Source organism: Peromyscus leucopus, chromosome 2 (assembly GCF_004664715.2).
Source record: "Peromyscus leucopus breed LL Stock chromosome 2, UCI_PerLeu_2.1, whole genome shotgun sequence".
Lineage (NCBI taxonomy): Eukaryota > Metazoa > Chordata > Mammalia > Rodentia > Cricetidae > Peromyscus > Peromyscus leucopus.
In genome coordinates this window covers 148609204-148632626 of record NC_051064.1, presented here as the reverse complement: position 1 = coordinate 148632626, position 23423 = coordinate 148609204, and the positions used below count along the sequence as shown (strand labels likewise).

At 51.8% G+C, this 23423-nt stretch overlaps 1 protein-coding gene across 4 annotated transcripts; it reads left to right on the top strand.

Annotated features, from left to right (window-relative positions):
* Window positions 1-376: 376 nt before the first annotated feature.
* On the top strand, window positions 377-22078 carry Slc45a1 (solute carrier family 45 member 1). Of its 4 annotated transcripts, none has more exons than XM_028883128.2 (9): window positions 377-519; window positions 6712-7132; window positions 7622-7673; window positions 7962-8186; window positions 11637-12376; window positions 16431-16584; window positions 18555-18731; window positions 20453-20658; window positions 21681-22078. In XM_028883128.2, exons 4-9 carry the CDS (start codon window positions 8009-8011, stop codon window positions 21945-21947), a joined length of 1722 nt encoding a protein of 573 aa, XP_028738961.1. In that variant the 5' UTR covers window positions 377-519; window positions 6712-7132; window positions 7622-7673; window positions 7962-8008; the 3' UTR covers window positions 21948-22078. The 4 variants fall into 4 exon arrangements, with proteins under 4 accessions (XP_028738961.1, XP_028738960.1, XP_037059098.1 ...); XM_028883127.2 differs by having other exon boundaries at window positions 7622-7714; XM_037203203.1 differs by lacking the exon at window positions 377-519 and having other exon boundaries at window positions 6848-7052; window positions 7622-7714.
* The last annotated feature ends 1345 nt before the right edge of the window (window positions 22079-23423 follow it).

The window sequence follows — 23423 nt, the reverse complement described above, 5'->3', positions numbered from 1 at the left end:
GCATGGCACAGCTCAGCCACCTTATGGATGTGATACTTCTGGTGACTGGTTTAGTGCAGTGGGCACAATGTTTAGGGAGCACATGTTTGCCTATAAATGCGCACATGACTGTTTACTTACAATTAAAGACACAAAAACGTATGCATTTCCTTCAAAATGGGGCCAGGGAGAACGCTCACAGGCTCAGGCAAGCGCTTTTATAATGCATTTACGACCACGGAAAAGTAAACTATTACATGGTTTTTTGAGGATGGGCCCCACCAAGTCACAGTGCTTCCTGTTCTTGCGTTCTGCCCATCGACCTGGGCTGTCCCCAAAGGTGCGCTGGCGCGGTTGCTGCTTTAAGGATGCTCTGCGGGACCAAGCGGCAGGATGCAGCCATGACGTCACAGCCCCGCCCCGCGGGGTGATGCTGCAGCTGCCGCGGCGGGGCTGGGGGCGCTGGGCTGGGACGGAGCTATACCCCGAAGGACCAGGTGCCCAGCCTGGGAAAGGGATGCCTCCCGTCTGGACGCACAGGTACCGGCGTTTTCTCCTGCTCCCTCCACCCAGTTCCGCGGCTTTGCGCCTGGAGCATTGCGGTTTAGGCCCCAGGATGGTCCTCGTGCCCAGGCTGGGGGCTCCAGACGGACATGGGGACCTTTGTTCTTCTTGGGTGTCTAGTGAATTAAGCTGAGAGTGGAGCCTCCAGGGTGAAGCGGCCACAGGCCTAGGGGGAGAGGCAGGCTGGTGAAATTTGCCCCGGGCATCTGCTATGTTGATTGAGCCCCAGGCCTGTTCCCGGCTACCTGGGCAGGTGTCATCAGCTTCCGGTTCACCTCCTCGCCGAGGCTGAGCCCTTTGGCTGGCCAGGGATTGTGGTCAAACGTCTCCCAGGATGTCTGGGTTCCTGGGAAGAGCACCCTGTCATCTTAGCGCTGTCCTGAGTCATACAACTGAGGGTGACAAGCTAAGGGAGACTCAGAGGCGTTCCCTCGATTCCCTCCTCGATAATAAACAACCTCTCACGGCTCCTGGAGTCGTTATAACGTTTGTTTTTCTGTTCTTATGGGAAATAGAGTCAGGTGCTGATGAAGCCCAAGTTAGTGAGCTCCTGGCCGGGACTTTGGGGACAAGTTGGCCCTCGGAAAGAGTGAAAGTCCCGGAGACGAAGTGTGAGAACTGGGCCTCGAGTCAGTAGTTTGCTGACCGTATCCCTCTAAGGCCACACAGCGTTTAAAGGTCTAGGAAGAGGCCTGAGCGATCAGCTTTGAGAATCTGTAGGAAGTAAAAGGGAAGTGGTACCCAACAACCCCACAGGTGTAAGCCCCCCTCCAGCCCCCCACTTTGTTTTTACAGAGAAGAGAAAGGAGAACATGGGTAGGTTCCAAATAAGATGCGCTTAAGGATTCGAGTTCCCGGGATGTCGCTTCTGTTGTGAATCGGGTGCTGTTGAACAGCCCATAACAGGCTGGGGACGCTCAGTGGGGGAGGAAATTGCTGCGCAGACATGAAGACCGGAATTTGAATCCCTGGCTCCCATTTAAAGCCACGAGTTACGATATCAAGTGCTTACAATCCTGGCACTCCTAGGGTGAGATGGGAGGTGGGGATAGGGAATCCACAGAAGCTCATGGTGGGCTAGCCTGGTGTATCCTGCCACCAGCCAGAGATCCTGTCTCTAAACAAGGTGGAAGATGAGGACCTTCACCGCTGAGCCATCTCACTGCCCACAGAAAAGTAACTTTAAAAAATTCTTCTTAGTGTAAAATTTTGCGAAGCTCTTAACTAACACACTTTTTACTTTTAACTTTTATTGTGTGTGTGTGCCAGTGCCTGGGAAGCAAGAAGAGAGCATCAGATCCCTTGGAGCTGGAGTTACAGGTGGTTGTGAACCATCTGACGTGGGTGCTGGGAACTACTTGGGTTCTCTTCAAGAGCAGCCAGTGGTCTTAACCCTGAGCCATCTCTCCAGCGCAGAAAAATACATTTTTTACTAAAGAGTGCTAATCCTGGGACTGGCAAGACAGCTGAGCAGGCAGAAGTAGTTGCTACCGAGTCTGACGACCTGAGTGCCGTCTCAGGGACTCAGATGGTGAGAGGAGAGACTGGCCCCTGCAAGCTGTCCTCTGGCTTACACATGTGTGTCATGGTTCGTGTACACACACACACACACACACACACACACACATATGCACGCACGCACGCGCATGCGTGTGCTCACATGCACACACACACACACACACAGCAATTAAATTTTAAAAAAGGTTATTCTGACCTGACTCCAAACAGGAAGCTGAGTGATGATGTTTTTCAAAGTCAGGGTTAGTTCTGGTTCATGTACCAGATCTATAGTTCTCAACCTGTGGGTCTCGACCCTTTGGGGTCAAGTAAGACCAAAGGAAAACACAAATATTTAAAGGTTTCGAGGAGTTGCTTTGTTTTGATTTATTTATGAGACAGGGTTTCTCTGTGTAGTCCTGGCTGTCCTGGAACTCTCTCTGTAGACTAGTCTGGCCTTAACTCAGAGATCTTCCTGCCTCTGTCTTCAAAGTCCTGGGATTAAAGGCGTGTGTCACCACCACCTAGCTTACGTTGCAATTGATAACAGTAGTAAAATTACAGTTATGAAGTATCAACAAAAATAATTTTATGGTTGGGGGTCACCACAGCATGAGGAACTGTCCTAAAGGGTGGCAGCATTAGGAAGGTTGGGAACCACTGGAGGGAAGGGTCTGCTTTTTCCAGGACAGGCTGCAGGCCCTGTTTAAAGCTGAGTGGTGGGAGATGATGGTGGTGGACTTCTGCTATGAGAGGAGCAGCCCATGTACACAGTCCATCTCAAGCAGCATCTGGAAGGTTCCCCCGCTGCTGGTGCAGGATTGTCTAGACTGGAAACACAGCCCTCCGTTCTGAGTCAAAGGGACAGCTGTTTGTTTGTTTGTGGGTTTTTTTTGTTGTTGTTTTTTCAAGACAAGGTCTTACTATGTATCTGTGGCTGTCCTGGAACTCAAAATGTAGACCAGGCTGGCCTTGAACTCGCAGAGATCTTCCTGCCTCTGCCTCCCAAGTGCTGGAATTAAAGGTGTGCGCCACCACCGCCCGGCTAAGGGGATAGTTCCTAACACGTGTGTACTTGTGTGCACTTTATCGGGGAGACTATGGACAGCAAAGAGGGCACAGGAGATTGCATCACTGCAGTGACACTCAGTGATCCAGGAATAGGTCCCTTGAAGGGGAATGGGTGCTGTGGCCGAGGACACAGTTGGACCGAGTTCTCAGCACACCAGCGTCAAAGCCGCTGGCTCCGAGGGTACTGGACTTCCAAAGTGTGAAGCTTCAGGTGTCTCTAGCACCTACGCGTGCTCTGGAAGGAGGGCTGGTCACAGGACAGGTCTCACTTTGCAGAGGCCCCTGAGCTAGAGGAAGGACACACGCACAAGCTTGAGCTTCTTGAAACTATTCATCTCTACAACAACAACAACAACAACAACAAGAATTGTATGTATGTATGTATGTATTTATTTATTTAATGGCAGAGTGTGCGGGTCCAGGCCAGAGGATGACTTGCAGAAGTTGGCCCTCTCCTGCCATGTGGGGTCTAGGGCTAGAGCGCAGGTCTTCAGACTTGGTGGCAAGTGCCTTGACCACTGACTGAGCCATCGCTCCAGCCCCTAAAACCTTAACCTTGAGCTCATCTTCGTAAGTAGACTATATTTTGAATGAAGCATTACTTGTCTACATAGTTCTCAGGCTCACCTGTCCTCGTTTTACACAGCGGTGCCTTTAAGGTCACCAGATAAGTGATTATTGAAGTAACAGAGAAGTGAGCTCCGCCATGTCACCACATGTAAAATGCACCTCTTAGCCAAGGCTTCAAGGTCCTTTGCCATCAGTGAATGTTTTACTGGTGACTTCATCTCGCTCCACACCCTCACTGTGGCCAGCAGTTAGTTCTTTCTCGTTTGTATGGAAGATTTCCACTGCTTGGAACACTTTCCTTCACTTTCTAACCTAACTTGAAGGCAAGGACTATGTCATTATTTTGTCTCTGTGAGCTCCATGTCTTGATCCTCAGAATTTAGTCACATGGGAGGATGTCTGAATTGGGTGGATGGGGAGGTGGATAGATGAGAATATGAGTGAGTAGACGGTTAGCTGGACAGATGGATGAATGGTGAATAGATGGTGGATGGGTGGTAAACAGGTGAGTGAATGGATGATGAACTGAAAGAGAGTAGATAGAAGACTGGTGAATATATAGATGGTGGTTGGGTAGAGGATGTATGGACGTATGGATGAATTGATGGAAAGTGGATGGTAGATGGATGGATGGAAGGTAGATTGATGGATGGATAGATGGATGGGTGGAGGGTGGATGGGTGGGTGGAGGGTAGATGGATGGGTGGAGGGTGGATGGATGGATGGAAGGTAGATGGATGGATAGGTGGATGAATGGATGGTAGACAGGTAGGTGGAAGATGAATATATGGATAGGTAGATGAATAGATGGATGGATAGACAGAGGGTAGATGGGTGGGTGAAGGGTATATGTATGTATGGATAGGTAGATGGATGAATAGATGGAGGATAGATGGATGGAGAGTACATGGATGGAGGGTAGATGTATGCATGTATGGATGGATGGATAGGTGGATGTGGGTAGATAGAAAAATAGATCGATAGTGGATGGATGGGGTGGATGAGGTGGATGGTAGATGGATGGATAGATGAATGGATATATGGTGGAGAGGTAGATGAATAGTGGGTGGATGGAGGGCAGTTGATAGATAGGTGGGTAGATGGAAGGATAGGTGAATGGATGAGGTGGATGGTAGATTGATGGATAGATGAATGGATATATGGTGGAGAGGTAGATGAATAGTGGGTGGATGGAGGGCAGTTGATAGATAGGTGGGTAGGTGGAAGGATAGGTGAGTGGATGAGGTGGATGGTAGATGGATGGATAGATGAATGGATATATGGTGGAGAGGTAGACAGAGAGAGGGTAATGGATGGAGGGAAGATGAGTTGGTGTTCTGAATCCTGCTATCTCTAGGTGCAATCACTTCCACTATTGGTGTTTCTGAGGAGATGCCTGAGTTACAGGGTAGTGCAAGGAGCTTTGAACACACATGGGGTGGAATTTCTGTGGCATCAGTGGTGTGATGGAAGGTGGCACAGTAAACATCAGAAACAAGGGCTTCAAGCTGAGGCTTAACCCTAGTCTCAGAGGAAAGCCGTGATGTTTGTCTTGATAAATGATGCTGTCATCAGGACCCCCAGGGCTGAAAAAAAGCACTGTGGGTTGGGTGCCTACCCCTCAGGAAGGACTTCAAAGGAGAGTGTCAGTGGCTTTTCCATCGGGTGATGAGGTGGACATCCAGCAGAGTTCTGGGATTTCCTTGCTCCGGGTCTCTGTTCCTCCCACTCTGGCCTCAGCTTTCCTCTCCCTGTGCTGCGGGAAAACAATGGTGGTTACAACGTGAGTCATAGGGATCACTTCCTCTAATTTAATCTGGATTTGTTTCAAAATAGCCAAGAGCAAGGGATGCTCAGAGAAGGGTCTGAGCAGCAAACCCTGGAGGGCAGAGAGCAAAGGGCAAAGGAGAGAGGACAGGGGTCAGAGGACAGGGGTCAGAGGACAGAGGGAGGCTTTTGCATTCCTAATTCCCTACTAGGCACTGGGTGGTATAAAAATTTCTCAAAATAGAAGTGCACTGGGGGAGAGGCCTCTGTCTCTCCCCCCGCACTGCTGTGTCTGTTCGTCCTTCATTTCTGGCACTCGAGGTGGAGCCCGGGCGGGAACACAGGAGCAGGGCTCCAGCCCTGAGCTACAGTCCCAGCCTCACAGAGAGCACTTCAAACACCATAGAGGTTTCAGGGCTTGTCTTGGCTGAAAATTCACTCGTCAATAACAGTTGAAAGGACCCCTGCGAGATGGCTCAGAGGTTAAGAGCACTGACTGTTCTTCCAGAGGTCCTGAGTTCAATTCCCAGCAATCACATGGTGGCTCACAACCACCTATGAGATCTGGTGCCCTCTTCTGGCCTGCAGGGACACATGCAGACAGAATACTGTATACATAATAAATAAATAAATCTTTAAAAAAAAGTTAAAAAAAAAAAACAGTTGAAAGGGCTCATGACCAACCCCCAACACACACACACACACACACACACACACACACACACACACACACTGCTGCAGGCATCTGGCCCCTTTGGCTCCTGTCAAGGAGTCAATATAACCACAGGAATTGAGCTGATCAGCTGTGGCTTTTCACCCCATGAAGGAAGGGCTGCCCCTCACGATGGTAGTTCAGTGCTCAGCCCCAGGTGGCTCCTAACCCATGCCTAGGCTTTTTGGGTGTCTAGTCCTGTGGGACCTTCAAGGAAAGGCAAGATCTTCTAAGGCCCCTGCAAGAAGGTCATTTTGTGTGTCTGCCCTGACTCAGGCTGCCCGGAAGTGCTACAGGAGCGCTGAGGGCTGGGATTCTCTCTCTAAGGGAAGAGGGAGCCTGCTCCAGCCCCTGAGCGCTGGGCTGGACTTGGGGACGGCGGAATGCTGGGGTCGGAGAGGCAGACGATGAATTCTGAAGTATTCAGTGCGATCTCAGCTTTCCCCACGGGCATGGCAGGCGAGGAAGGCAAGGGACTCACGGGGAAGACGGAGGCCTCCACATAGACCCCCGTGGAGTAACTGTCGTCCCTACATGGGCTTCCCCCACAGCAACACCCGCCAGCCCTGCCTACGATGATCCCCCCAGCAGGCAGCCCCCCTCCGGGAGAGGCCCTCTTCCCCAGTGTGGCTCCTCAGGACTTCTGGAAGTCTCCCATCTCCAGCTACTCAGGGTCTGTGACGCGGCACATCAGTCACCGGGCCAACAACTTCAAACGCCACCCCAAGAGGAGGAAGTACATTCGACCCTCTCCACCCCCGCCTCCCAACACCCCGTGTCCCATTGAGCTGGTGGACTTTGGAGACTTGCACCCACAGAGGTCGTTTCGGGAGCTGCTCTTCAACGGCTGCATTCTGTTTGGCATCGAGTTCAGCTACGCCATGGAGACCGCGTACGTCACTCCCGTGCTCCTGCAAATGGGCCTGCCCGACCAGCTCTACAGCCTGGTGTGGTTCATCAGCCCCATCCTTGGTGAGCCCCGATGGTGGACGGCCTCTGGAAATCTCCGGAAGCTTCCAGAAGCCTCTGCTGAAGCAGCTGGAGGGACCTGAGGGGACGAGGGCGGAGTTGAGGTCCTCTCCTTAGGATGGGGCTGTGGGGAAACACGGGTATGGCCGGTCACATCCTGTATTCTAAGTTTTTTGATCTGCGCTGGAGGGTAGGCCGGACTTCAGGCAGACCCAGGATTACATCACCCAACACGCTCCTAGTCCTCCACGAGGGGGCGGGGTTTGCTGGGATTCCCAGGAAGGTCCCAGGGGCTTGGTGTCTTGTACAGCAGCAGGTCTAGGGTGGCCGGGGGCTCGACTCAGCTTCCGTTTGCAGCCTGCCCTCTCCTTACTCTCACGTCTCGGTGCCGTGGAATATTTGCTTGCACGCGGTGCCTTGGGAGCCGCTGACTCGGCATCCATGGCGCTGCGCTGGGGGCCCTGGCAGTAACCCCCGCCTGCTCTGTTTCAGGATTCCTGCTGCAGCCTCTGTTGGGCGCCTGGAGTGACCGATGTACCTCAAGGTTTGGAAGGAGACGTCCTTTCATTCTTGTCCTGGCGATAGGTCTGTTGTTTGGCATGGAAGTAAAACGGAAAGAAACAAACAAAAAAAAAAGGGGGGGGGGCTCAAGCAGTTCCCAGGCAGCCCCGGGCCCGACCTTGCCTGAGCCAACACCAAGAATAAATCATTTAGTTTTTTGTTTGTTTGTTTTAATAAGCTAATAAAGCTCATCTTGTCCTTGCTCGGCTTGATGGGAGGCAAACCTTGGCCTGAGAGAATGGCTGTGGTGACTTTGTCTCTCTGTCTCCAGGGGCATTACTGGGCCTGTCACTCCTGCTCAATGGAAGGGACATTGGCATGGCCCTGGCTGACACAACCACCAACCACAAGTGGGGCATCCTCCTGACGGTGTGCGGGGTGGTGCTGATGGACTTCAGTGCCGACTCAGCAGATAACCCCAGCCACGCCTACATGATGGATGTGTGTGGCCCTGTGGACCAGGACCGAGGCCTGAACATCCACGCCCTCATGGCAGGTGAGTGCTTTTCCCCCAGGCAAGGCTACAGCACAGCAGTGTTCAGATGTGTGACCCTTGGTGGGGAAGGGGAGGGGGAGGGCAGGGAGGGGGGCTCCTTCCTTACCTCTAGATTTAAAAATTGGTTGGTGAAATTCAAATATACAGGTCGGCATTGACATGATCAAAAACATTCATCTTTGGTAAAGGTGCTTGACCTGAGTCTGACTCTCAGGACCCACATGGTGGAAGGAGAGAACTGACTCCTACAGATTGTCCTCTGACTCCACACACCATAGCCCCAAAATAGATCAATAGAAAATGCTTATCTTGGAACTGGGGATGTAGCTCAGTAGGCACAGTGCTTCCTAGCAGGCCCAGAACCCTCGAGTTCCCCAGCACTTTATAAACCAGGTGTGGTGGTGCATGCCAGTAATCCCAACATTCAGGAGGTAGAGACAGGATCAGGAGTTCAAACTCATTGTAGACTACGGAAATTAGACTGGGATACATGAGACCCTAATAAGAGAGAGAGGAGAGAAAGAAAAGAAAGAGAGAGGAAGAGAGAGAACAGGAAAGTAGGGGGTGGTGTACTCCTTTAATCCCAGCACTAAGAAAACATACACATCGTTGTAAATTCAAGACCAGCCTGGTTTACACAGTGAATTCCAGGCCAGCCAGGGCTATACAGTGAGAAATAAATAAATAAATAAATAAGCTAGCCAAGAAACTGTCCTAAAAGCATTTGTGGGAGCAGGGATGTGGGGAGGCTAGAGAGGTGGCTTGGGTTAAGATGTTTACTGCTCTTTCAGAGAAGATGAGTCAGTTCATCACCCACATGGAAACTCGCCCACCTGTAACTGCAGTCTCGGGTGTCCCAGTGCCCCCTCCTGCCTCTGGGCCCATCCACACTCACACACTCAACAACCCCCCCTCATACACATGATTTTAAAATAAGCATATAAAGACAGTATTTTTTTTTTTTTTTTTTTTTTTTTTTTCGAGACAGGGTTTCTCTGTGTGCTTTGTGCTTTTCTGGAACTCACTTGGTACCAGCTGCCTCGACTCACAAGATCCGCTGCTCTGCCTCCCGATACTGGGATTAAAGGCGTGCGCCACCACCGCCCGGCTAAAGACAGTATTTTTAAAACTTAAAAAGGTTGGGCACGTATAGTGCAGGCCTTTAATTACAACACTCAGGATGCAGAGGCAGGTGGGTCTCTGAATTTGAGGTCAGCCTGGTCTACAGAGTGAGTTCCAGGCCAGTCAGAGCTACATAGTAATGTAATGAGACCTTGTCTTTTTTTTTTTTTTTTCTTCACTAAGACAAGGTTTTTTGGTGTAACAGCCCTGGCTGTCCTGGAACTCACTTTGTAGACCAGGATGGCCTTGAACTCACAGAGATCCACCTGCCTCTGCTTCCAGAGTGCTGAGATCAAAGGTGTGCACCACCACTGCCTGGCTCCTGAGACCCTGTCTTTAAAAAAAAAAAGAAGTAGTTCCAGGAAAGGCGCAAAGCTACACAGAGAAACCCTGTCTTGAAAAACCAAAAAAAAAAAAAAATAATAATAATAAAAAAAATAAAAATAAAAAGTAAAAAGTAAAAAGTAACAAAAAGAACTCAACACTGGCTTCTGGCTTCCAAACACATTTATAAATACCCAAACACACATATACAACACACACACACACACACACACACACACACACACACACACACAGATGTTTACCAATATATACAAACATGCACACAAACACACATGCATACAACACACACACACCACGGATACACACATCCCACGTAAGTAATCATCAAACTATATTATTTAGAGAATGACATCAGTCTGTATACATTTAGGACAGGCAGTTTTTTCTCCCCTGGATATTTTAAAAGCCAGGATTCCAGCCTTCTGGATGGAAGCGCCACTGTGTACATGTGAAGTACACGTAAGTGCGCAGTGTGGTTTAGTCTCCTTATTTGCAGCGGCCATGTTCCTTCCAGGGCAAGGCAAACGCTGACTCAGCAAGCATTCCTGAAACCTTCTGGTCACATCAACTGACCCTGCCCAGCCTTGTTTACCTCGTTTGGCTTAAAGACACTGTCGATACATACTGTTGTCTCCCCAACACTGGCCTGGTGGCTCGCAATACTGTGGCTGATGCCTGAACAGACCTCATGTGTCATGTCTTCCTCCACGAGGCAACCTCAGCCTTCTCACGCTCAGGACATTAGATAACACCCCAGTGCCAGGCTGAGTGCACCTGACACAGTGAAAACCCATGCCCTGGTTAGGGTTTCTACTGCTGTGATGACACACCATGACCAAAAGGCAAGCTGGGGAGGAGAGGGCTTCCTTGGCTCACACTTCCACATTGTAGTCCATCACTGGAGGAAGTCAGGACAGGAACTCAAGCAGGGCAGGGACCTGGAGGCAGGAGCTGATGCAGAGGCCATGGAGGGTGCTGCTTACTGACTTGCACCTTATGGCTTGCTCAGTCTGCTTTCTTATAGAATCTTAGAGACCACCAGCCCAGGGTGACTCCACCCACCATGGGCTGGGCCTCCCACATCAACCACTCACTAATCTATGGAAGCATTTTCTCAGCAGAGGTTTCCTCCTCTCAGAAGACTATAGTTTTTGTCAGGCTGACATAATTTAGCCAGCACAACCCAGCAGAATCCAAGGACATGCAGGCAACGAGGGGCTAAGAAGGCCTGACCAAAAAAATAAAATAAAAGACTGAGGTCACCCTGTGCCACCGCAGCTGGGTCTCATGCCTGGGGCAAGTTAATCTTCATTTGTGGGCAAATATTTGAATGACTGTAAAAATGCCTTAAGAATTAGCTTGAGGTTATTCACAAACTGTTTTTGAATAGATGGTCTCACAAATTCAAAATGTGCAAACAAAAATCCGGAGTATTCATGCTTGTGCACACATGCTGTGTTCACACACACAGGTGTGTGGGTCCCTGATGACATGAGAAGTGTCCCTACCAAAGTCAGGACAAGGCAAGAATGCACTGACCCCACAGAGGGACTGCTCTGAGGCAGTAGCAGAGGGCAGGAAGTCACCCTTGTCACACTATGGGAAGCACCTACTGAGACTTCCCAGGACATACCTACAAAGCAGTGTCCAGAAGCAAAGGAATAGCTGGGTCCCAGCAGCCCCTTCCATGACTCTAACACACTTCCTTTCTGACGGAAGGACAGGTTGGCAGTTTGTCCTTCTGCTCCCTGCCCTGGAGCCAAGGTTAATGTGGAGAAGAAAGTAGTCAGTCAGGAACACCCCCGGGGTGCCTCAGAACCCCTTCCTCCCTTGCTGGGCTCTAGGTGGGACAGATACTGCATCAGGTCCTTGGGATGGACTTCGCTACTTTAACATCCTTCTAAGAAGTAGTTCCACCTTTCCTGGGGACCCTCCTTGCCTGTCCCGGGTGGAGAGGACACTGAATCCTCTTTCTCTCCACAGGTCTTGGAGGAGGGTTCGGCTATGTGGTTGGTGGCATCCACTGGGACAAAACCGGCTTCGGGAGGGCCCTGGGGGGTCAGCTCCGTGTCATCTATATCTTCACGGCCATCACCCTGAGCGTCACCACCGTCCTCACCCTGATTAGCATCCCTGAGAGGCCCCTGCGGCCCCTGGGCGAGAAGAGGACCGCTATGAAGAGCCCAAGCCTCCCGCTGCCCCCCTCCCCACCTGTCCTGTTGGAGGAGGGGGCTGGCGACACCCTCTCCACTACGACCGCCACCAGCCTGTATGCCAGCTTCTCCAGACCCATCTCACCGCCCAGCCCCCTCACCCCCAAGTACGGCAGCTTCATCAGCAGGGACAGCTCCCTCACAGGCATCAATGAGTTCGCATCATCCTTTGGCACCTCCAACATAGACAGCGTACTCATTGACTGCTTCACGGCGGGCCACGACAGCTACCTGGCTCTCCCCAGCAGCGTCCCCAGACAGGGCATCAGTGTCAGCTTTCCCCGGGCACCCGATGGCTTCTACTGCCAGGAGAGGGGCCTGCTGGAGAGGAGAGAGGGGGCCCTGACCTTGGGCTCAGATGGAGATGTGCTAAGGGTAGGCTCTCTGGACACTTCTAAACCACGGGCCTCAGGGATCCTGAAGCGGCCCCAGACCTTGGCTCTCCCAGATGTGGCTGGAGGAAATGGACCTGAAACCAGCAGGAGAAGGAATGTGACCTTCAGTCAGCAGGTAAAAGCAGACAGACGCCAAGGGGGAGGCAAGGGCCCGACGGTCCAGCCTGTGTGGCTGCCTCTGTGGTCAGTCAGAGACTGAGGGGGAGTGCAGCCTCAGAGATGTCTTCCTTTGCACGTGGGTAGGTGACTCTGGGATGTCCGAGTCCTCAGATGATCAGGACAGGATTTGTGACTTGCTGGCAGTCCTCTACATACTGCCATGTCTTCCCCAAAGAGACTGAGGCCAGAACCACCCCTCTAGAGAGGAACGTGGTACACAGACCACAGAAAGTGCTGCGCATGTGCCGCCGGTGTTTCTAGCACTTCCCCTCAGTAGCCCAGCCACTGCCCACATGGGCCCCTTGAATATGGTGCCAACACCATGGCAGCCTGCGGTGTCTCTGGACGTCTGCAGTGGAGCCGTTATCCCTACTCTGACACACGCTGACCCCGAAAGGCTGCATGCTCAATGAGGTCTTCTGCAAAGGGACAGAATCTTCTGGAAGGCTGTTAGAAGTGCCTTTAGTGTATGTCAAATTGGCCATGAGGTTATTGGTGACTATTGGAGGTTACTTTCAGGGCCCAAGTTGGTTAAGTCTTGAAAATATGAGGACCTGACTTTGATCCCCAGAACCCATGTAAAGGGCTGGTGTGGTGAAACAGCACCTGAAGAACCACACTTAAGGCTGTCCTCTGGCCTCTACATGTACATATGTGTGTCTGTATCCACATACATATGTGTGCTGGAGCACACACACACACACACACACACACACAACACACACTCAGCACTCTCCATCTTGAGGAGGAGGCTCCTTTAAGCTGTCCTCTTATTTAGGTAAACAGTGTCTGTTCCCCTTTGGCCTTGGGTCCCTCACCGGAGGAGAGAGACTAGGAACTTGGGGTTTCTCAGCCACAGCCCTATGAAGCATCTAACCTGCCCGGGTCCCTTCAGGGAGGTTGTTCTGGGGCCAGGTAGACTGGAGCATGACCCAGTGAGACACTTTGCTCAGGCCACAGATCCCACAGCCTGGCTGAGCCAGGACCCCCGCCTCTGCCGGAGGAAGGACTCTGCTCCCCCAGGGAAGACTGCAGAGGTCCAAATGTGGAGGGCACCCATGAGCTGGACAGTGCTTCAGCCCAGCATTGCCAGAGGCAGCGTTTCCTAGTTGCACAAATCAAGGGCTTGTCTTCTTCCTTTGGTGACATTTGGTAGCTTCTCTGACCCTTTGTCTAGTGGAACTCCCTGTTTCACAAAACGCAGGTGGCGCCTAGATTCAGGTCTTAGCTGAACCAGAGGCTCCCAGCATCCCCTTTCCCCGGTCCCTCCCAGTGTCCGTTCGGTCCACAGGGTGGTTTGGGCATAAGTTCTTTGAAAATAGCAAAAATTGAGCTGGAGAGATGGCTCAGCAGTTGAGAACACTTACTGCTCATCCAAAGGATCTGGGTTCAGTTCCCAGCACCCAGATGGCAGCTCACAACTGTCTGCAACTCCAGTTGCAGGGGATCTGAGACCCTCATACAGACAGACATGCAGGGGAAATACCAACGCACATAAGAGAGAGAGGGAGGGAGAGAGGGAGGGAGGGAGAGAGAGAGAGAGAGAGAGAGAGAGAGAGAGAGAGAGAGCGAGAGAGAGAGAGAAGAAAAAGAAAGGAAGGAAGAAAGAAAGAAAAAGAAAGAAAAAGAAAGGAAGAAAAAGAAAGAAAGAGAAGAAAGAAAAAAAGAAAGAAAAAAAGGAAGGAAGAAAGGAAGGAAATAGTCAAAATTGTGAGCTGAAGGCTGGGGCGGTACCCTAGTTGATAGAGGGCTTGTCTGGCATGTACAGAGCGGCAGTTCAGTCTTCTCCCCATACACAGGGTGTGGTGGTGCATGTGTGCAATCCCAGTACCTGGGAGGTTAGTGAGCGTTTAAAAAAAAAAGTGAGCTGAATAAGAACACACCTGCTGCAAGTGTAGGGAACAAGCCTCGTTGCTATGGCTGCTTTGGGGCCCCAGACTACAGGCTTCCTGTTTCCTTTTCCCACTAAAATAATCTGGTGCTGCCACCAGTGGTGGCACACGCCTCTAATCCCAGCACTCGGGAGGCAGAGGCAGGCGGATTTCTGTGAGTTCGAGGCCAGCCTGGGCTACAGAGTGAGATCCAGGACAGCCAGGACTAGATGGAGAAACCCTGTCTCAAAAAACAAGAACAACAAGAATCTAGTGCCCACAGCGCCACCCCGCCCCCAGCCAGAGTAGCGCTTCTGCCTCCTTTTTCTCCAAACAGCTCAGTTCCAGGATTCCTCCACAGGAGTCCGCCCCAAACCCAGGCGAGGTGCTGGGGAGAGAAACCTCATTTCAAAAAGGCTGGCACCTGTGCTGATGGCCTGCAGGGCCACTGAGTGCTATGTCCCCGAAATAAACCAAATCCTGCTCATTCTGCTGACAGTGGGGGTCTGTGTCTCATGATCTGAACCCCCCTGAGGGATGAGGTATCCACTGACATGGCTGCCCCGTCCTCCATGTGGTAGGAGACCCGTGTGTGGAGAGGGTTTTAAGCGGTGTCTTCAGTCCCTCTGAAATAAGTTTTCACAGCCTTCTCCCATGGGAGAGAAGGTGAGGACTGGCTGGGCTAGAGGTGATCTGTATTTCATGTGTGTGCATGTGCACATGTATGTGCATGTATGTGGAGGTCAGAGGTCAACTTTGGGTGTTCCTCAGACACCATCCTTGGTTTTTTAATACAGGGTCTCTCAGTAGCCTGTAACTTGCCAAGTAGGCCAGGCTAGCCCAGCAAAACCAGAGATCTGCGTGTCTCTGCCTCCTGAGTGCTGGGATTGCAAATGTGGCATTTCTTAAACCCAAGTTCTAAGGCTTGAAGTCAGGTCTCATGTTCCCATGGCAGCATTTACTGGCCATCCTTCTCCCCCGATCTGTGTTTATTTAAATTTTATCTCTACTTTTTGAGGGACTTCCTGTCGGGGGGGGGGGGGGGAGGAGGGAGGGAGGGTGTAGCTAGAGTTTTCCTGCCTTGCCCACAGTCAGGACAAATCTTTGTCACCCGCCAGTCCCCCAGCCGCTCAGACCCAACCAAGTAAACACAAAGACTTATATTGCTTACAAACTGTATGGCTGTGGCAGGCTTCTTGCTAACTGTTCTTATAGCTTAAATTAATCCATTTCTATAAATCTATACCTTGCCACATGGCTCGTGGCTTACCAGCATCTTCACATGCTGCTTGTCATGGCAGCGGCTGGCAGTGACTCCTGCCTTCCTGTTCTTTCTTTTCTCCTCTCTGTTAGTCCCTCCTATACTTACTGATTGGCCAGTGGCTAGGCAGGATTTTATTTATTGACCAATCAGAGCAACACATTTGCCATACAGCCACAGCAGGACGGGGAGAGAGATCCTGTGCCACACTGTGGGGTGCTCACAATGAACTTGCACCTCTAGCTGCTCCTGGATCTCAGACAGGAAGTCCACAGCTCTTCTCTCCCATCGGTGCCTGGTCCTTGGTTACCACCCTGTAAGAAGGCAGAGTGGGGCCAGTGAGATGACTCAGCTGCTAGGCAAACGCTCCTGCTGCACACGCCTGATGACCTAAGGTTGATCCCTGGAATCCACAGTGGGAGAAAACTGATTTCCAAAATTGTCCTCTGACTTCCACATGTGTGCTCTGGCATGTGCACACCTGCACTCATACATGTACGTACATACACACACACATACACATACACACCATGCACACACACACATCTAGTAATAATAATACTAAATAAAATTAAAAGTTAGAAAAAGGGGCTGGAGAGATAGCTCAAAGGTTAAGAGCACCGACTGCTCTTCCAGAGGTCCTGAGTTCAATTCCCAGCAACCACATGGTGGCTCACAACCATCCTGTAATGAGATCTGGCGCCCTCCTCTGTATACATAATAAATAAATAAACCTTTTTTTAAAAAAAAGGTTAGAAAAAGACAGAGGTCCCCACAACGTGTGCTGTGAGCTGTCTGTGTTTTGCTTCTCAGCACACTCCATCACAGGCCTCGGCAGGATGTGGGCCCTAGTGGCTCTGACTCAGTCTCTGTTGCAGGTCGCAAACATCCTCCTGAACGGCGTGAAGTACGAGAGCGAGCTGACCGGCTCCAGTGAGCAGTCCGAACAGCCGCTGTCCCTGCGGCGCCTCTGTTCCACCATCTACAACATGCCCAAGGCACTGCGAAACCTCTGTGTCAACCACTTTCTGGGTGAGCTGTGACGCCGTCTGTGACCAGGTGCGGCCAGGGTGCTGCCTGCACTTGGTCTGAGCACAGAGCCCCACTTCTCGGGGGTTTTCACATTCCTCAGCCTGCGCTGGAGGCTCTCCTCCGGGTTAAGTGACGACCCCCACTTTCCTGGAATGTCGTCCTCAGATGGGAAGGCATGCAGACCCCCCCACTTTCCTGGAATGTCGTCCTCAGATGGGAAGGCATGCAGACCCCCCCCTTTCCTGGAATGTCGTCCTCAGATGGGAAGGCATGCAGACCCCCCCCTTTCCTAGAATGTCGTCCTCAGACGGGAAGGCATGCAGACCCCACCTGTCTGCACACTGGACAGTGCTCTTAAACCCCCAGGGCTTGGCACTGTTGAAGGAATCCAGCTTGGCTTTCACTCACTTGTTGAGCTGTTGAAGGCCCGGGGATGACAGAAATTGTGTGAGCTAGGGCGGCCATTCAGAGGCACACAGCCGATATCACAGGCAAGACTGTTTTTGAGACAGCGTCTCTCTACATAGCCCTGGCTGGCCTCAGAGATCTGCTTGCCTCTGCCTCCTGAGTGCTGGGATTAAAGAGATGTGCCACCACTGCCCAGTAATAGTCTCATGTAAGCCAAAATCATGGTTGGCACCAAGAATCTATGTGATGGTGTCTGGTGGAGCACAGCTTATGCCTCACAGCTGGGATAGGGACACAGACATCCACGGCGGGGAAGGGTTAAATGATGGATCTGTGTGGGGACATACTTTGCTGTTGTGGAAATGAGTTTCACAATATTTGGTGGGCTACAGATATACTCACTTGGTACAATGCTTGTGTGGATTCCATTCTCAGCACTGCATAAACCAAGTGTGTCTATAATCCTAGTACTCAGGAGATGGAGACGGGGATCAGAAGTTTAGGGACCATTTTTGGCTACATGGCAAGTTCTGGGCCCACCTGTAACTTGAGACCCTATCTCAAAACTAAATGATAGTAATTGTTTAATCGGTGACTGAGCTGGGGCGATGGCTCAGTCATACAGCGCTTGCCACACAAGCACAAGGACCTGAGTTTGGCTCCCCAGCACCCACATAAAAAAGCTGGCCTGGCAGCATACATCTGTGATGTCAGCGCTGACAAAGTAAGGCAGAAGGACTCTTGGGGCTGCTGGCCAGCCACTCCAGCCAATCAAGGAGCTCCGGGTTCAGTGAGAGATCCTGTCTTAAGGAAATAAGATGGAGAGTGACTGAGGACATGTGCAAGTATACTCACATACAGATGATGACAACATTACTTGATGGCATAGACGACATTGTGGTGACCATTTACTGTGGCTAGAGAGGGCCTGACCATCACTGCCCTCAGCCAAGGAAAGTGTTAGTGGTGTCTTCAAAGAACGGCACTTGGAAGCAGGATCAGTATCCACATCAGGCCCACATCACAGTTTGCATTTCTTAATACATTTTTTCCCTGCTGGGTGTGGTGGCGCACGACTTTAATCCCAGCATCCAGGAGGCAGAGGCAGGTGGATCTCTGTGAGTTTGAGGTCAGCCTGGTCTAGAGAGTGAGTTCCAGGACAGCCAGGACTATGTAGAGACAAAACACAAAAACAGGATGTTAGGTGATGGATGAACATTCCTGGCCAGCTTTTACTGGTGAGGGTCTGTGGGTCAGGGAGGCAAGAGTTTAGAGATAACAAACTCTATAGTTCTGGAAACTGAATTGCTGTCATTATGGGAACTGCCACACTTCAACCAAAATGGAGGCACTTTACAAAACATCATGACCCTGGCTAACATGACCCAGGCTGGACTTGAACTCCCGATTCTCTTGCCTTTCACATTTGAAGTGCTGAGCTCACAGGTGTGAGCCACCAAGCCCAGCTTTCGTGTGTTACTTTCTGTCGAGTAAGAGTGCCAGAAGGACGGACAGCATCCCAGCCTCGGTGGCCTGAGGTTATGGCCTCTTCCTTTCTCCAGGGTGGCTCTCCTTTGAGGGCATGCTGCTCTTCTACACGGACTTCATGGGTGAGGTGGTGTTCCAGGGCGACCCGAAGGCACCGCACACGTCAGAGGCATATCAGAAGTACAACAGTGGTGTGACCATGGGCTGCTGGGGCATGTGCATCTATGCCTTCAGCGCCGCCTTCTACTCAGGTACCCGCCACCTGCCGCATGCACACTTTCCGGTAAATGACTAAGAGGTCACATCCCCACAACTGTAGGCCCGAAGTACCCATTCAGGGGAGACACCGCTGTCTTCGGTTCAGGTCCTCAGCTACTGCTACTTACCAGCTGCAGCTGTCCCGGACCAAGAGTGGATGTCTGGGGTTCAGAGACCAACCCCCTGTGGGTGTCAGGTCTCCAAAGAGGAGGTACCCTGAAAGGGACATGTCTAGATTTGCCTAGACCATGGGTTCACACACGTAAGGGCAAAGTGGGGCCCGGGGACAAGCCATGGGGCCGTGTACAGGCTGGTGCATGGCTGCTAACCCCGCTCTTCTCATGAGGCTCCACCGGAGAGTAGGGCCAAAGGAGGCCTGGGAAGGAGGCCAGCCACCATCCGTGGTCATGTGGGAGGCGGGTGAAGCAAGAGTGTTGAGTGTAGATGGGCAGAGTCTGGAGTCTGAGTGGACCCTGAGGGTGTGTTCCCGGGACACCATGTTCATCCCAGGACAGTCCCTTTGGGACCTGGCTGGCAGCATGAACCTACAGTATTCTCCTGGGGTCTTAGGGTGAAAGGCCAGTGTGCCTCTTAACAGTGCCCAGTGGTTCCTGAGCAGTCATACATCACCGGAGGCACTTGGCATGGCCCCGGGCCAATAATACCTATGTGTGCTCTGTAAGATGTGTACATCAGAGAGTCTTCATGTGCCACCACAACAAACAAAAGCTTTTTTTTTTTTTTTTTTTTTTTTTTTTTTTAGTTATTTAAAAATACAAACAGCTGGGATGGCTCAGCAGGTAAAGGCCTTTGCTGCCAAGCTTGACAACTTGAATTTGATCCCCAGAATCCACACGGTGGAAGGAAGTGAATTCAACAAATTAACCTCTGACCTCCACACATGTGCCGTGACACACGCATGTCTCCCCTGCCCCAACCCTACCATGCACACTAAATGAATATTTAATTTTTCTTTACTAAGTACAAAGCCACTCTTGGCTCTGGGGCCATACAAAGCCAGGCTGAGTAGGTTGGGGTAAGGGGGGTTGCGGGGGGTGTTTCGAGGGTACGTGGCTCATAGTGGAAGCGGTTATTTAGCACTTAGAGGGCTCTGGGCCCCATCTTGTAGCACCACACACATGTGACAAAACCAGGCCGCAGGCCGCAGGCTGCCCACTGCCCTCTGTCCTCCCTCACCTTGGGGAAGCTGGAGATGAGTAGAGCGTTGGTGGCCTGGGATGTAGTTCAGTGCAATAGTCTATGTATGCGCTTAGTGTGTTTGAAACCAAGTTCAATCCCCAGAGATTCCCAATCTAGATGTTAGTGTCACCTGTGAGCCCCTGAGATCAGCACTTTGGGGGTGCTGGCCCCCTGGCCGGTGGCCTTGTGTTTTACATTACCCGCTGTCATTTCTTCTCTGGGTAGATCATGGCGTGGAGATGATGGCCAGCCAAAGGGTAGACTTGTTGCTCCCATTGCAAGCAAGAGACCAAGGCTTAACCTAAGACCCCCCATTGCTGAGCCCCTCGGGAGTCTCACCTTTCGATCTGTAGAAGCCACAGGGCCCTTATGTGGCAGGTGTGAATGGGGACACCCCAGGTCTTGCTGTCCATGCAACAGGCCTGTAGGGACAAGCCACCTGCTTCCTGGGCCTGCCTCTGCTCTGCGCAGGGGAGAGGCCTGGCCACCCAGTCAGCCTTTGTCCTGCCTGCAGCTATCCTGGAGAAGCTGGAAGAGTGCCTGAGCGTCCGCACCCTCTACTTCATTGCCTACCTGGCGTTCGGCCTGGGCACTGGCTTGGCCACGCTCTCCAGGAACCTGTACGTGGTCCTGTCCCTCTGCACCACCTACGGCATCTTGTTCTCTACGCTCTGCACCCTGCCCTACTCCCTGCTCTGCGATTACTACCAGAGCAAGAAGGTGGGTACGGTCGGTGCTTGCTTCTCAGAGGCGCCTTGACGGTCCTGTGCAGCTGCGGGGGCAGAGGGGGGAATGGAGGTCATCCAGGCAGAGGGGGACAGCTTTGAACGGAGGGAGCCCTTCTGAGTGGGCTCCCTCCATGCCTGGGGCTGCCCAGGCAGTCACTGGCACCTCAGAACAGGGACACCGGGGGAGGGGCCCCCTGTTAACACAGCAGAGTCTAGAGAGGGGAGGGCAGGACACCTGGAACGTGGTAAGGACAAGGAAAAGAACAAGGCTTGTTTTATTCAGCCCAGATCTTTACTATTGTGTGATGTAAGATGTGTGTGTGTGTGTGGTTACATGGGCCACCACGTATGTGTGCGGGTCAGAGGACTTCACTGCAGCTGGTCTTTGCCCTCCACCCACACACAGGTTCTGCAGATCACATTTAGGTCATGAGGCTTGTATCAGCAGACGGCAAAGTCCTGTACCCGCGGTATCATCTTGTTGGCCCTCAGCACGGGTTCTTTTTCGGCAGCTTTCCTGAGGTCTAATTCCCCACAGAGTTTTTGCTTTGGTTTTGTTTTCCCCAATAGTCTCACGTAGCTAAGGTTGGCCTCAAAGTGGTCCCCTTGCCTCCACTTCCCCAGTACTGGGACTACAAGCATGTGTTACCATGCAGTAACTCAGCTGTGTGTGAATCACGAGTTCAAAGTCATCTGCTACATAACCAGTTTAAAGCCAGCTGGGGTTATGTGAGCACATGTCTCAAAAAACAAAGTCAAAGAAACAAAGTGTATAATTCAGTGACTTTTGGCATGTCCATGGATTGTGTGGCCACTGCTGAGGCCAGGCAGGTGCTTAAGCAGGGACAGCCTGTGAGAAAAAAGCCAGCCTATCTTCTGGCTGTCACCCCCCTGGACACTGGTTGACCCCTGATATGGTCCTGCTCCTCCTGCCCACTCTTCCTGGGTCCCCTCATCCCCACACCTACGTGGAGGTTGTGGCAGGTCTAACTGATGTGATTGTTCCCTGGTCAGTTTGCAGGGTCCAGTGCGGACGGCACACGGCGTGGCATGGGAATGGACATCTCACTGCTTAGCTGCCAGTACTTTCTGGCCCAGATCCTTGTCTCTCTGGTCCTGGGGCCTCTGACCTCAGCTGTGGGTAGTGCCAACGGTGTAATGTACTTCTCCAGCCTCGTGTCCTTCCTAGGCTGCCTCTACTCCTCCCTGTGTGTCACCTATGAAATCCCCTCTGGCGACACAGCTGACGAGGAGCACCAGCCTCTGCTGTTGAATGTCTGATGTCTCCAGATCTCAACTTTGGACTTGAAGGTGGTCTGCTGCAGGCTGGCCACTGAGAAACCAAAGGCCTTGGCAGCCAGCCAGGCTTCCAGTGGCATGTAAATGTGTGGTAAATAAATGAGAGCAGCAGAGCCTTCTGGAAGCTCTTATCCATGGGTGCGAGGCCACCTGGGTGGAGCCACCCTCCTCGGGGAAGGGGGTGTCATGTGAAAATCATTTACCAGAAGTGAAGATGTAACTCCGCTCTCAACTGTGGTTCTCCATCAAGGATGCTTTTGATATCTGTCTCCCTGCTCCCTGGAAGGTTTGCAACAGTGTCTGGTTGCCACAGCTTAGCTGGGTGCCATTTGCCATCTGAGGCATCCTAGGATACACAGCCCCGACAGCAAAGGCTTATCCAGGCCAAGATGTCAGCAGAGTGGGGGGCACCACACCTCTGGGTGACTGCGCCGTACGGTCTGCACGTTACATCATGGTTATACAGGTTTGTATTGTTTTCCCCTCTCTCTGGGAGTGGTGGTTCAGAAAGCCTCATAACCACCCATCTATCCATCCACCCCTCCCTCTCTCCCTCCCTCCATCTAGCCACTTGCTGTATGGTTTGGATCTGAAGGCTTGGTCCCCAGCCCACTGTGCAGGTGGGAGGTCATGGAGCGTTAAGGGGCGGGGTCTAATGGGAGGAAGCTGAGTCATTAGGGCACACCTTGAAGGGGGTATCGGGATGGTGGTCTCTTCTCTCTCTTTGCTTCTTGCTGCCGTTAGTTGAGCAGCTCTGCAGCTGTACATCTCATGTGATGCATGGTGCCACCACAAGCTCAACAGGGAGCATGGCCTAGAACTTGGGACAAAAAGCAAAATAAACCTTTCTCCCTTTAAGTTAATCTCTGGGGCATACTATCCTCCTACCCAGGAGTCCAGTCAGTGAGCAGTCTACCACCCTTCACCCAGGAGAGAGCAGACACTGCTCTGCAGGGGCTGGCAGCAGCAGCTCCTCAGGGATTAGTGTAAATTAAAGACCCCCCCCCACACACACAAACTAAGGAACAGGCTCATGCTTAAAGATGGTGGTGAGTGCGATAGGCTGTGAGTAGAACAGGTGTGTCTAGGTCACTATGATGAGATGCCATTGAGCAGTGCCCTGTAAAGAGAAGGGACAATCTCTGAATTAGAGTCTGATTGATATGTCTGGGCAAGTGCATGTCTCAACATGACCAAAGAAATGAGAGTCTTGGAGGGCGTCAGGGACACAGCTGCCCACCCCACCCCACCCCTGCCTGAGTGCCATGTCCCCTCCCTTCTCAGCCATTCATTGCTCAGATGGGCACCGAAGGTCTCTGGGAGCCAGAGCTTGCAGAGAGAATGAGAACATGTCTCTGGACTTCTAGTACCTCTTACTGACCTAGAGAGTTGACTTCTCATGAGACACCACCTTCCCCACCCCCCTGGGCCACCATCTTCCACTACCCGACATCCCCG

Bases quoted from the DNA above. Each gene is read 5' to 3' on its own strand.
- Slc45a1 (XM_028883127.2), top strand. From the start codon at position 6,736: ATGATCCCCCCAGCAGGCAGCCCCCCTCCGGGAGAGGCCCTCTTCCCC. The intron at 16,585-18,554 runs GTGAGCTGTGAC...TCCTTTCTCCAG, and splicing joins CTGTGTCAACCACTTTCTGG to GGTGGCTCTCCTTTGAGGGC. The intron at 20,659-21,680 runs GTGGGTACGGTC...TTCCCTGGTCAG, and splicing joins ATTACTACCAGAGCAAGAAG to TTTGCAGGGTCCAGTGCGGA.